Source organism: Lynx rufus, unplaced genomic scaffold (genome assembly GCF_022079265.1).
Source record: "Lynx rufus isolate CCGP_SWC_20201006 ecotype Redwood Valley unplaced genomic scaffold, mLynRuf1.p SCAF_4, whole genome shotgun sequence".
Classification (NCBI taxonomy): domain Eukaryota; kingdom Metazoa; phylum Chordata; class Mammalia; order Carnivora; family Felidae; genus Lynx; species Lynx rufus.
The window spans coordinates 140,989,360-141,004,391 of NW_025814856.1; the positions used below are offsets into that span (position 1 = coordinate 140,989,360).

The 15,032-nt window shown below is 42.6% G+C and overlaps 1 protein-coding gene across 13 annotated transcripts in view; it reads right to left on the minus strand.

Annotated features, from left to right (window-relative positions):
- The window catches only part of CADPS2 (calcium dependent secretion activator 2), a 545,419-nt gene extending 531,042 nt beyond the window's left edge, over positions 1-14,377 (minus strand). For all 13 annotated transcript variants that reach the window (XM_047095962.1, XM_047095960.1, XM_047095958.1 and 10 more), the window contains exon 1: positions 14,039-14,377. In XM_047095962.1, coding sequence (XP_046951918.1) covers positions 14,039-14,377 — 339 coding nt within the window. The remainder of the gene's footprint in view (positions 1-14,038) is intronic.
- Between the last annotated feature and the right edge of the window lie 655 nt (positions 14,378-15,032).

Here is a 15,032-nt window from a genome sequence, read left to right on the forward strand (position 1 = left end):
AGGATTTACCTACACCAATGTCCAACAAGACATTCAAATGCCATGTAGGATGAAAGACAATTTATCCTGCATTTTAGTTTTTTCTAGAATCCCTGGGCCCTACCCACTAAATACTAGTAGCAACATTTTTTTCTGTTTACCACTTTTTATATATTTTTTAACTTACATCCCAGTTAGTTAACATATAGCACAACAATTTCAAGAGTAGATTCCAGTGATTAAGCCCCTATGTATAACACCCAGTGCTCATCCCAAGTGTCTTTAATGTCCCTTACCCATTTAACCCATCCCCCCCTCCCATAACCCCTCCAGCAACCCTCTGTTCCCTATATTTAAGAGTCTGTCATGTCCCCCTCCCTGTTTTTAGGTTTTTGCTTCCCTTCCAAGTACCAATGGTTCGTAATTAGCAACTTGAGACAAAATAGGTAAAGAAAAACAAGAACTCCAAGAAAAGTTCCAACTTTTAGAAGATCTGCAACCAATGCATACTATGTGGTTTGTAGTGACAGAACTCCACTAAGTAGCTTCCAATTTTTAGAATCAGCTACTCAAAATACAAAAGTCTTTAGGATTTTTAATTTTCATGTTTATTTGAGCGAGTGAGAGAAGGAATAAGTGGGGGAAAGGCGGAGAGAGAGGGAGACGGAATCTGAAGCAGGCTCCAGGCTCTGAGCTGTCAGCACAGAGACGGACACAGGGTTCAAAACCCACCAACTGTGAAATCATGACCTGAGCCAAAGTCAGACATTTACCTGAGCCACCTAGGAGCCCCAGAAGTCTTAAGGATTCTAAAAGATAAAGTTAACCTTGGGAAGATATTTTCTTCATTGAAGAATCTAGATGCAGGTGCTGTTGGCAATGGATTTCAATTCCAGTGTCTGAAATTCCTGCAGTCTTTTCCTTGTAGTCACAAGGAGTGTTTCCTGCCTCATATAGGAAGGCAAAAAACAAAACAGGTGATTGTTTAGACTTCAAACTAATTGTAGTTACAATATGGATACAGCAGACCCACTTTAACAAGTAAAAATCAAGTCACTTGAAAATTAACCATGAGAGCTTCACTTCTCTCTCCTGTAGAGATCTGAGAGGTGGGGTAGCTCTCCGTCTGCAAGCCACGCCGCTCAGCGACTCAATAAGTAGTAACCGGCTCCTCATCCAAAGGCTGCTTTAACTGCCAGACTGAGACAGATATTCAGCCAGTGGGTGGGAAAGGGCAGAGGGACAGGGACACGCTCCTCTGGTTTCCGGTGTAGGAGCCAAAGGCAGGCTGCCCCAAGATGGACCACACTTTGGAATATTTAACTTTTGAAAGAACGAGCACAAGCAGAGGAGGGACAGAGATGGGGGCAGAGGATCTGAAGCTGGCTCTGTGCTGACACTAGAGAGCCTGAGGCAGGGCTCCAACCCCTGAACTCTGAGATCATGACCTGAGCTGAAGTCGGATGCTTAACTGACAGAGCCACCCAGGCGCCCCTAACATATTTCTTTAAATAAAAGTTACTGGGACAGCCTGTACAAGGACACCTAGATCCTCCTCTGTCCCCCTTAAAAGCAGGGCATCATGCCCCGCACAAAAGGTACCCTCCCTGTACCAGGAGGTTAAAAGACATTCTCATGATGAGAGACAGGAAATTTAGAGCCTGAAGCCTGTACAAACAACCCTTTTTACTAATTTAGTACCTTGGCCCAAATTCTGTTTAGAATTCCTTACTGAAGCTCCCCAAATTCAGTTGTCAATTCCTCAGATTTACTGTCTTTACCTAAAAAGTGAAAAAGCTGCCTTAGTCATGTCTTTAGGTCCTATTATTGGGCCTCTGTGTGCATGCAATAAACTTTTTCTCTGGTCTGTCTCATGTAAATTTAATTCTTACTCCAGCTAGAAAACCTTAAAAGACGAATTTTTCCTTCCCTTCACAAGGAACGGCCCATACATTCGCACACATCACTTCCATTCATAGCCCGCTAGCCTGAAATTAGTCTTTTGGCTAAGCTAACTGCCAAGAGAAGGTAGAACAAATATCAGATTCCAATTGTTCCCAGCCATCAACGACAATTTGAGCCAACAATTTGTATGCCACATACTTGTTCCTCCTATTCTGGCAAGACTTCCTTCCTGCCCTCCTCAGCAAAATCTCAGAAGTCTGTAGCTGGTCTTCCAGAATTGTGTAAAAACAAAGACATTACCTGTGCAATTCCTTGTAAAGACTGATAGGGCCATGGGACCTGGCCCTATTCTCATGTGGGAGAAATAAAGTTGGCACCCTCCAAGCTAGGTTCTTGACATACATTCTCTGGACAGTCATGCTCTGTTCCATGGATAACAAAAGGAAGGGGAGGGCAAGATAAGAAATGTAGTCTTCAGCCAGACAGCCACGTGCCCAGCTAAAAATTCTATTTCTTGTAAGAAGGTGAGAATATAGAGGAGGCAACTAGCAGAAACCAATAATGGTAAAAGACCATATTCCAGAAGAAAGAGAACCAGATGCTTGTAGGAAATGAGCTGACTCTCCCCATCGTATATTCTACAGGAAGCAATGGCTAAAGTCACTAAGAATCCATGAGAAAAGTGGTATACATATTTCAATTTATGAACTATTTCCAAAAGAACTAAAAACATGAAAAGTTATAAAGGTTCCCTCTGGAAAGCTGATTGGCAATGGGGAAGAGTGAACAGACTGTTTAATTCTAAGTTCTGCAAGGTTTATGCTGTGTAAATATATTGTAATAGCTTAGATTCAGATTACAATCTCAAACTAGCACTCCTAGTGCTACTTCTCTTGCTGGATTCACTTTCCTTCTACATCATTCAAGCCCATGCTTTCAAATGAAATCCACAGGACAATTCTCAAATTTACTTCTTATACCCAAATCTCTCCCAAGCTCCAAACAATTGTCCTTTTGATCTCTACTTATTTCAAGGACCACAAATTCAACATCTCACCTATTAGGTTTATAAGTTCATCATGGCATGATCTGTATTGGATTAAATTGTATATCTCCACATAGCTTCTCAAATATTTTTAAGAATAAGAAAGGCAACAAAGCCTAGGATTCTAGGATGTAGCAATCAAATTATAGACATTCTTACAGGATCGCACACTTGAACCACAATTATGAAACATTAAAGCTATTTGGACACTGTCCTCCCCCCCGTAATTTAAGATATACTGTTCTATCATGTAAAACAGAGTGGCCTTCTAGTTGAAGCAGGGAATAGAGAACAAGAATGTGCTTTCTGGAGCGCCTGAGTGGCTCAGTCAGTTAAGCAGCCAACTCTTGATTTCAGTGCAGGTCATAATCTCACAATTTGGGATCAAACCCTATATATCAAGCTCTGCGACCAAAGCACAGAGTCTGCTTGGGATTCTCTGCCCTGCCCCCTGTCTGCCCTCCCCCACTCTCAAAAAAAAAAAAAAAAAAAAAAAAAGTGCTTTCTATCTCCCTACTTCCCGCTACTCAAGAATACATGAAGCCCTTCTGGTAAAGAAAACCCCAGAGCTTCACAAATGTAGGCAATAGATGTCTTGTTATAGTTCAGAATGATTCCTGAGGATACTTAGCATTTTGTAAGCCTTTCTGGCTAAAGAAGTATTTTGAGTTTTAGAGATTTTTCTATAGAACCAAATTAAGACTCTCATCTCTTTAAATAAAATATGGAATAGATTTCCCTAAATTTGTGAAATAAAAATACAGGTTTCGTAGCAGAATTTAATTTTCCCATCTTCCAGTATTCATACAGATAACATAACAGTATTTTTAAAGGAAATACTGCAGATGAAATACAAAACTAAAACCCATCAAGATGAATGTCCATTAACTTCATAATCCATGAAAACTAGAGACCCAGCTTCTTAAAGCACACGTGCTTTGCTTTGTGAATCAAAACAAGAAGCACAACTATGAAGACCTAGCAAGATTTATATCCTGTCCCTCTACCTGTCCCTGGCTCCAGGATGGAAAAGTTGAAATGCCATATACTCAAGACAAAACAAAAATAAAGGAAACAAAAAACAAAATGGAAAATAAGATTAATGGTACATTGGCAATGATGGTTTCAAACTCAAAAGCAAAGACCAGGCAAAAATTGTTGTATTAAATAATCTTCAATACAAAATAACCTCAAAATGTACATATGCACACATGCAGATGTGTTTATAGATGTGAAAAGCAGGTGTATGCATTATGATTAACATCCAAAACTCCAACAGAAAGTAGTCTTAACCTTTAAAGTTGGACAAAGAATCCTTGTCCAACACCCACACTAAATGAATCAAAGGGAGTTCCTTCCACTGACTACAGTATATACTTCTCTTTATACTAGTAGGAATCTGGCATCAATATCCAGGAGTTAAATGCTTCTAGAAATACAAAGTCAGTTAAAGATACATACAATTGTAGGATAATATAAAGATGATGCTATAAAGACAACAAAGAAGATAGGAATGATTACTATAATGCTAATTATTGGATATATAAAAAAAATCCTAAAGTCAAAATTTGCCACATGATTTTTGACCTAAAACTTAATATTCATTGCATACTACAGTGAACCATAGTGTCAACATAAGATTAGAAATTACCACAGAGAAAACAAAAACTTCACCACTAGAAATTTTTAAGTATTCTGGTTAACTATGTTAATACCGATTGAAGAGAAAAATAACATTTAGCAAAAATTTCATAGTACTACAGACAGATGCCAAAATGTACCTAAAGGTAAATTCATAGCTTCATATACTTTCATTTTATTACAAAGCAGAAAAAAAATCCTGTTAAGCTGCCAGATCAAAGAACCACCTTGTATCTCCCCTTACCCAGCTCCACCCCCACCCCCCGGGGAAAAAAAAAAAAAAAAAAAAAAACACCTTAGGAAAATAGAAACTATAAAACAAAGTTTATAAAGTTAACGTGTACATTTGTAAGAACAAGAGTATCTGGGCTATCTAATGAATTTTTAAAAAGGAGAAACCCTGGAGACCAAAAGCTGAAGATAGAGAAAATGAAAGATATATCCAAATATGTTAATATACCTGAAAACCTAGAAATGGCCAATTTTCGGTGACAATTGACAGCCAGCACAGAAAAAGACCTTTCTGAATAAAGACCAAAAGAAATATAAAAAATTAAAAGCCTAGGGAACTCAAGTTTTTTAAAAACCGCCACAATCAGGGAGCAATTACCCTAGGAATGTAAATACAGTTTAACAATAGGAAACGTAGTAAATCCATCACATCAGTAAAATTAAGTCAGGCAATTACCTCAATTGATGGGACAAGAAATTTGATAAAAGTCCATTCCTGATATTTTTCAACTCACTTAATGTAAGAAAAATAGAGTAGCAAAGAATACCCTAAAATGCTAACAATATGTTCCTTGGTACAATTCCAAAAGCATTCCTAGTAAAGCCTGCATCAAGAGAAGGATATGGCAGGGCACCTGGGTGGCTCAGTTGGTTAAGCATCCAAATTCAGCTCAGGTTATGGTCTCACTGTCTGTGGGTTCAAGCCCTGAGTCAGGCTCTGTGCTGACAGCTCAGAGCCTGGAACCTGCTTCTGATTCTGTGTCTCCCTCTCTCTCTCGGCCCCTCCCCTGCTCACTCTTGTCTGTCACGCTCTCAAAAATAAGCATTTAAAAATTTTAAAAAAAAATTAAAAAAAAAAAAAACAAATACACTGTTTTGAACGTTCTTAACCAGAGATGACAAACAGAACAGGTACAGCTACCGGAGAAGACAAATCATTACTATCAGAGGATACAACTGCCTACCATAGACAACCCAGAAGGCTCAGATAGGACTTACTAAGACAATAGTGCACAGCGATATGATCAGTTAAAACAAAGCTAGAGTTTAACATTTACCAATTACTGGTAATAGAAAAACACAAGCCATAGCGAAAAAATTGTAAAAGGTTTAAAAATAACTTGGTTATAAACCCAAGGGGTCAAAAGGGATGAAACATCACGACGACAGAAGAAGCCTAACTGAAGAGGATGTACATCAACAAGACTGACTTTAGTAAAAATTAGTTTCTCAAACAGGCTTAACAAGAAATGACAGCATCTAATCAGGAGCATAAGGGAGCATATGTGTTAGCAGGCACTAAGCTAAACACTTTCTATGCATCTCATTTAATTGTAACAAAAATTCTATGCAGCCATTAGCCCCTTTTTACAAATGAAAAAGCCAGGACCTAGAGAGCAGAAATTCCTTACTCATACAATGCACGGATACTACAAAAGAATGAAGCCAGGCTCCCTGAAGACAAAGCAATTTCTTAACTGCTGCATATTTTTTTTTTTTTTTTAAAGAAAGGGCAAGTGAGGGGCACCTGGGTGGCTCATTTGGTTGAGTGGTTGAGCTGACCTCAGCTCAGGTCATGATCTCAGGGTCCTTGAGTTTGAGCCCTGCATGGGGCTCTGTGCCTAAAGCTCAGAACCTGGAGCCTGCTTAGGATTCTGTGTCTCCCTCTCTCCCTGCCCTTACCCTGCTTGCACTCTTGTGGCTCTCTCTCAAAAATAAACATTAAAAAAAAAAAATTAAGGGTGAGGGGGTGGGGATAGAGGGAGGAATAGAATGGTAAAAAATTTGACAAATGGGAACTCCAGTCAAGTATTAAAATATGTAATTATCCTAAGTCAAAATTATATGATATGAGCAATAGGAAAAGAGCTACATCAATTAGAATAGGTAACCTAGAAAAAGATGTAAAAGACACATACACATAATCTATAAGTTACTGAACACTACTGAGGGAATTTATGCTTGTTTTATTCTTGACTGTGTTTCCAGAACATCTGATCTTGTTAAGTAGAGGCTCAATAGATACTTGGTCAATGAATTAATGAGGGAAACCATATGAACTTGGCCTTCCAGCTTAGGAATGGAAGGAAGCAGAGCATAATCAAGAATCAGTCTGCAAGAACTGCTTAACTTTTGGGGGGGGGGGGGGGGAGATGTCAACTCCTTGCTTCAAACATTAATTCTAGATGGGAAATTGTCCACGAGAAGAAATGTTAAGATCAAAGTATATCTAAAAAAAAAAAAAGGAAGACTATAGAAAACCCTTCACAAAGGAATGTTATTTTCAACATACTGATAAAGAGTTCACATTACCAAAATCGCAACCAAAAAAAATGAAAAAAAGGACATTAGACCATACACATATATTCATCTTCACTATCAGGAAGGAGCGAGTTAACTATCCTGCTAGCCTGGCAAAGACTGCCTTTAAACTGTTCATATCTTTTGCCCCAGTAATATTTTCGTTGTAAAAATTCATCACAAACCTGAAGGTTAGAAAATGAAAATATTCAAACCACAAGGTTTACAAAGTGATGTGAAGAAGTTTCAAAAAGTAGACCAATGATGCTCTACAAACAGAAGACTCTCAAATGCAAACCACAACCTATTAATGTATTTTTTTTAATTTCCTGAAGTACAGTCAATACACAACGTTAGTCTCAGGTGTACAACAGTTATGTGACACTAATGCAATTTGAACAGGTTTCCATACTCTCCACCTAACGCTAAAATTTTGCGGACTGCAAACAAAAATATAACACTTAAAACCGTTTAAACAAGAACTTAGCTAAGTACTTCACTTAATGCCTTCTGAAGTTACTTTCTGAAAGACCTATATGCACGACTACTGCATATACCAAGGAAATATTCCACTGACTAAAGATCTTGAGGGGCGCCTGGGTGGCGCAGTCGGTTAAGCGTCAGATTTCAGCCAGGTCACGATCTCGCGGTCCGGGAGTTCGAGCCCCGCATCAGGCTCTGGGCTGCTGGCTCAGAGCCTGGAGCCTGTTTCCGATTCTGTGTCTCCCTCTCTCTCTCTGCCCCTCCCCTGTTCATGCTTTGTCTCTCTCTGTCCCCCAAAAAAATAAACGTTGGAAAAAAAAAATTTTTTTAAAAAAAAAGATCTTGAAAGACCTTGGTGCAATTTACTCTTCAGTTAGGAATTACTCAGTGTCAACCTCTGAGATTTCACTATACTCTCCCAGTTCATTTTGGAATAGGAAGCAACACTCAGGCTTACCCTCAGCATCCTATATTTTCCATCGCTAACGTTGTGATCTGTGGTTTTATAATTACACACTTGCGAATGCAACTTAATTGCCTCTAGCATATTACCTAATTAAAGACCTTTCGGAAGTCTAATATGTATTGGCCTCCCACTGTATTGATTCAATAAAGTCTAGAATATTTAGATGTTTGTTCCTCCCTTAGAGCATCCCTGTTGCTTTTACCTTAATATGGAATATTGGTTTAATTACTCAGTAATCTTACTCGTTAATGCAAATACTTTCACCTTGCCCATGTGAAAATAAACCAGTTTCCGGCAGCTTTCCAGCACGCACGCGCACGCACACACACACACACACAGTTCTCAACCTTGGCCCTACACTGGAATCACCTAGGAAGCTTTAAGACTACAACCCCCAGAGATTGATTTCATTAATGTGGGGTGCAACTTGGATGATGGGATTCTTAAGGGCTCTCCAGGGAATTCTAATGTGCAGCTAAGGATAGAAATCAGATTTTTGTTTTTAAAAAAATGAAAGCCCATCAAAATCCTCAGCTGATTTTGAAACACAGGGACCAAAAACAGTGGTTCTAACAGGAAGTGTTACCAACTCAGGACAATTTCATAATTTGATTCCTAAATATTAATTTTGGGCAGGTGTCCTTTGTTCCAGTATACGTCCACCTTTACATTTACAGCTATTAGGTCTTTAACCCAAAAATTAAAACGGCAACCCATGACTATGTGACCCACCACTTCCTTCCCAAAGATCTAAGTCAATCTGAAATGCATAGAAAATAGCACAATCATGCAAAAGAGGCCTCCTCACTACCAAACTGGTGGGATGTTCTATTTGGAATTCTCATATTTCATAACCTGGCAATTGGCTTTAATTTTATCTTAAAGTTCTTTAATGACCTTACATACAGTGTTATTTATCTTTTGAGGGTATAAATAAAGGGAACAGTTTCCATTAAGAAAAAACCAAAGAGGGAAACATAATTAGCTATTTTATTTCACTTTATAAGCAGTCATTGTATATCAGAATTACAGCTGATTTCATTTTTGAAAGAAGCAAACGTCAATATCACTTAATCCGTCTGAGTTCTTCTCATCAACACAACTCATTCCACTAAATTAAGTGCCACCATCTCAAGACACCCTGTGGAGGGTTAGATGAATCAAAGCAACACGCATCTTCCTGAGATACTGTATTAAGTCCGGTCTGAGGTTACTTTAATGTGGTTTCAACTCACTCCCTAGAGGACAATGTATTCGCTCTTCTTAAAAACCAACATAACCTATCCCTTCTGCATTTGCTCCACAATGTACCAAAGTCAGAAAGAGCACAAAGGCTGAATTAAGCCTAACTCCCAAAGAGGGTGGCTTTTTAAGATTTTCACATCATTTGCTGGAAACCTGCAAACAAGAAAACAAGGTAGAATACTGGGCTTCTACACTGCTGGTCTCTTGGGCTTGGTAGTGGCAGTAGTGGCAGTGGCCAAGTTTCACTTTGCAGTCATCAGTTCTACCAGCTTTACATTTTTATGGCTTTCAGGGGGTAAAAATCCTGGAGGTCTCAAAAACACATTTAGGAACACTAGTTTCCCCGAGATCAGAAGACTCTTACTTTCCTTTCTCCCCGCTGCCCCCCCCACCCCTGCCACCGCTTTCTGCCCCCCCCCCCCACCCCTGCCACCGCTTTCCTCCAAATTGCACCTAATTCTTTGCAACATGTACTAAATCTGACACTTGTTTGTATCCAAACAAGTTTTGGGGGGTTTGAGCACATACACCAATGAGCACGGGAGGGGCAGAGAATCTTAAGCAGGCCTCAAGATTATGACCTGAACTGAAATCAAGAGTCTGATGTTTAGCTAACTGAGCCACCAAGGCGCGCCCCCCCCAAGACACGTTTTTGCTGGACGCCCTACGCTAAGGCACCAAAGAGGGGGCAACACAGCACTAAAGGCATAAGATTTCCTAGCCTTAGGTAAGGGATTCTCAACCCTTGTAAAGCTGTGGGGGCTTTGTTTTGGAAAACTGGTTTTTCCAGGATGCCAGGGTGGCTCATTCCGTTAAGTGTCTGACCCAGGCTCAGGTCAAGATCTCCAGGTTTGAGTCCTAGGTTGGGCTCTGTGTAGACAGCTCAGAGCCTGGAGCCTGCTTGGGATTCTGTGTCTCCCCTCTCTGCCCCTCCCCGACTCGGTCTCAGAAATAAACATTTAAAGAAAATTTTAAAAATCTGGCTCTTTTCCCTGAACTTAGGGATCACCTGAGCAGTCAGAATGTTAACAAAAGAGACCATCATGTCCAAAGATCTAAAAGTAGCCACTTTTTGTAATGAAACATTCAGATGGCAGAGTTCTAGGCAAGCACCTATGCATTCCCCCCACCCCCACCCACAATTTCACATTTGTGTACGTTTCTCAAACTTAGACAAAAATTATGTGAAGTGGTGGGAATGCTTATTCTAGGTGAAGGTTAAGTCACAATTTAGAGTGATTACTGGTCATACATGTAGAAATGGCAAGAACATCGATCTAGGATTCACAGAAAGTTATCGAATACCATTTTACTCTAATTCCTGATTTCTAGTTTAAAAGAGCGGGTTCCTTCAACATCAGACTTTACTAACCTTAACGAAAACAAAAACAGTGCAACCACCCATTAGAAGCCTACAGACCTGCAGTCTAAACCTTTAACTACAGGAATGAACATACTGACCCCCCTGCTGTGGTAGTCGTTATGATGGGTCAGAGTCCCCCTACCTTCTAGTCACCATGAACACCTATTACTTTTCCAAAGGTTCAACAAATTGCCTTTATGATTTGCCTTATGATGAAGCGGATTTGCTTATTTGGTAAACTGCTTTGCCATTAATACTGATCCCACCCTTAACCAATGATAGAGAGTCACACAAAGTTCATTATTGCTGTAGCATTCTGATGGTACCAAAGTCATCAAGGTAAAGAGGCATCAGGCTTAGACGCTATTCGGAACTAAAGTCTTTTGCCATTAGCAGTTACTTCATATTGGTATCACGTGTGAACCCCTGGATACGTTAAGTGATGTGACCACCTGGTGCAAAGCTGTTAGGGTGGACCCAGATACTCACTTCCAGAATTTTCTGTAGAGCCATCAGTAGTCCCAGGGCCCCAATGGCATACACTGGCCACTGTTCCTCGAAGTTTTCCAGCCAAGAGCAAAGAAAGCAATGTTTGAGTCAACCGAGTTTAATGCTACTAAGCTTTCATATTCCTAACCCCTAACTAGCTTTGTGGGCCTTTCTAGCTAAGTAAGGAGAAAACAAAACACTGCAGCTGACGTCTAGTTCACAAAAACTCACCAGTCCTTTAAGGGAGGGCTAGGACAGCCAGAGGGAAGGCTCTTGTGTCACTTATAAAATGAGGACCCCTGGGGCTCCTGGGTGGTTCAGTCAGATAAGTGTCGGACTTCGGCCCAGGTCATATCACGGTTCATGGGTCCGAGCCCAGTGTCAGGCTCTGTGCTAACAGCTCAGAGCCTGGAGCCTGCTTTGGATTGGGTCTCCATCCCTGCCCCTCCCCTGCTTGTGCTAGGTCCCTCACTCTCAAAAAGTGAATAAACATTAACTTTTTTCTTTTTTTTAAGTGAGGACCCTTTCAGATCTCAGTCTGAGAGTTTCTAAATTCTCAAAGTTGTGAGGAGTAAGCAGCAACATGCAGGTCAATAACAATTTAAGCTATCAGATCCTTTTATTAGATGTTGGATTACTTGAAGATACAGGAAAAAACATACAATGGATTAATGATTTTGCAATTATGCTGTGATTTTTTACATAACCCACGTGTATAATTTGAGACTTAAAGTTTCTGGCATTAATTGACTTATGTATCAAATTCACAGGAATAGAAGTTCCCACTTCACTCCATCCTAGAAGAAAACCTACTGCCAAGAATTGTTCCACTTCCCTCTAGGAAGCAGCACGTTAAAAAAAAGTGTGGGGACTTTGGAATAAGGCAAAGATTTAGGTTATGTGGCCTCCCCCTTAATAAAAATTCACTGAAGTTAATCTGACAGCACTCAATGCTCCCAAGATTTAGAGAGCTGAAGTTTCCAAGTATTTTTGCAGAGATCAGATGCAGGGTTTTGTTGTTTGGGTTTTGGTAACCTCTGGGTAAGGTCATAGTTTTCTTAGGGTTGTGAACGTATTTGACAGTTCAAATAACTTCTGTAGGAACATTCTATTTAAATGGGAGGAGTCAGATCTGTAACCATGAACAAGCAAAGGGGAGTTTCAGTACCAAAATGCAACAAGCACAGTGTAAGTCAGCTACCAGTAACTTTTTACAAAAGCAGAATAGTCTGGACAGGACTAGCTTTAGTTTCACCATACGCTTTACAGTTTAATACACTAAAAATAAGCTTCAATGCAATATGAATGACTGAAGTGATAACAGGCTGACATTCAGAAGCTTTACACGGCTAGACAGGTCAAGAATTACTTACACTTAGCATAAGGAGGACTACTGAAGTTGAAATCTGCTTGACCTATGGAGTGGACAAGCAACAGGTGACTGCAGCACAACGATGAGGAAGCAGGGTACTTACCTGCGGGAAGAATAGAAGGTGCACAAGAACATCACGGGGCACGCACAACTGACCGGAGGAATGGGGACTTCAATCATGCCCCCTGAGGAAAGGATACTCAGACTGCTCACCTCCGAAATGAGGGGTCTGCCTGGAGGACACCAAGGTCTTTTCCAGCTCTAGCATTCTGTGACTGAATTACCTACAGGGTTAGGTTCTTGAAGGTTCGGTGTAATTAGGCACCAGCTGTAAAGAATCACCCCTCAAGTATTCCCAGAGAGTGAAGGGTTTCAAAACAGCTACTTAGTTTAGGTGTGTTTTTAAAGGCTGGATAGAGGAGGATGGTGGGAGGACTGCATGTACTCAAAGCTGCAGTGGTGTTTCAGAAGACCATTCAAATGCTCCCTGGATTTCTGAGAAATGCTTTATGTGCTTGATATTTCAGAAAATAAACACGTGTGCATCTAGATACGCCTCGGGCAAATTATAAGCTCTCTGGGTCTCCACATTTTGTCGGAGATAGATTTCTACTGGACCTTTTAGGTTCAGCATTCTATCAGAAAGATTTCTTAGGTTCCCATTTACCCAATTAGAGCAATTGGAGTCATGACTTTCCACTGTTACAAAAACATCGGACCCCTGCAATGTTTTAAAACTAAAGTTGGCAGACGTTACACCTGAAACAATCTCCTTACCTCTTTGGGATGCAAAAACAAAGCAAAAAAAAAAAAAACAAAAAAAAAAAACAAAAAACAAAAACACGCATTCCTTACCAAGTGGTTATGCACCAATCCTTTGTTTTTCATTAATAGTGCCTACCCAGACCAGGAATTATCAACCTACAGCAATTCTAAGAACTGCGTACCTCCTCCAGGGTTTGGATTTGAAGTGTTCATTACATAGCAGTAAAGCAAGCTCGTTAACTTTTTTATTCCCTGCGGAAAATTTCTACCCCTTCGCCCTAGTGAAGGCTGCTCTAGCTAACAGGGGTGGCCAAATTCCACCTGTTTCGCCTAATTACACAATCATTAAGACCCACAGAAAAGCCCAGCTCCAGCTGAACTCAGGTGGGGAGGAATGCACCACTGCTCTTAGAAACTTAAGTTGATGGAAGTTACGTTGTAACCTGGCCGGAGCGGAGTCCCAGCGGGTGCAACCACCGCACGGCGGGCGCTGCGGGTCTCCCGATGCCAAGCTGACAGCTTCTGCCAACAGGAAGGGGGCTGGGGGAGGACGCATCCGCTGCAACCCGATACCCAGCCGGCTAAAGCACGAAGGGATTCCCCCTGAAAGATTCCCTTGAACCGTAAGGACCGACAAAAACAGTGCACGCATTAAACAAGGGCAGAGGGCAAGCGCCCCAGCGCTCTCCCGGGAGAAAACTCCGGGGAGGAAGAAGTGGCGGCCGGAGGCGCCGAGTCCTGCGTGCAACTCACCTTCTGCTGCCTCCGGGCCATGTCGGTGGGCTGCTTGGCGTTGAAGGGGTACGCGATGCACCTCACGACGAAGACGTAGAGCTGCAGGCGGATCCTCCGCTCCTGCTCCTCATCCAGCTGCCTCTCGGGCTCATCTCGCCCCTCGCTGAGCACAGAGGGGCTCGGGCTCACGGGTCTGGCCGCGCTGCCGCCGCCCGCGCGCCCCGGCGCGTCCCGCCGCCCTTCGCGAGCCGGGGCCGGTGGCGCTCGCTGCGGGCCGCCGGCCGCCACCAGCACATCGCGGCTCTCCTCTTCCAGCCCTTCGTCCGACTCCTCTTCGCTGGAAGACGGGTCCAGCATGGTGCTCGGGGCGCCCCGCCGCTCGGCCCGCGGTCCCCAGGCGCCTCACCCGCCGCAGCTGCGTCCGCCGGTCTGAGGGAGCCGCGCGGCTGGCAGCAGCGGCCGCAGAACGAAAGGAAAACTGGCCAGAGCTTTCCGGACACGTCGAGTTAAAGACCGGAATGTTTCCTACCACCAGGGCGAAAGGGGCGGGCAAGAGCCGGGAGGAGGCGAGGGGGAGCCGCCGGGATTAAATAGGCGGAGTTAGCGTCGGAGGTGAACGTGAGCGCCTCGTGAATTCCTCTGCCCGCCGGGGACCCGCCAACCCCGTGATCCCGCCACGCCGGCGGGCAGAGGCGGGGCGGCCCGAGCGCCCGGACGCAGGTGGGGAACCTGTGGCTCCTACAACAAGCAACACGTGGAATAAAATGTTGAGCGGGCGCGGGGTCGTGGAGTACGCGTGCGCGCGCCGCGGCTGCTGCCGGGGCCCAGGATCCCGGGTGCCGAGGCTGGTAGTTTGCAAAAGCGAGGAGGGGCTCGACGTGTCTGCTCCGTATGCACACCCGGGGTTGCTTGGACTACCTTGACCCCCTACCCTCCATGCTTTTTCTCCCGACAGATTCTTAAAGGGCAGGTGGATGGGGGCGGTGGAGTTGCTGCTACTCTCCGAAGGTGA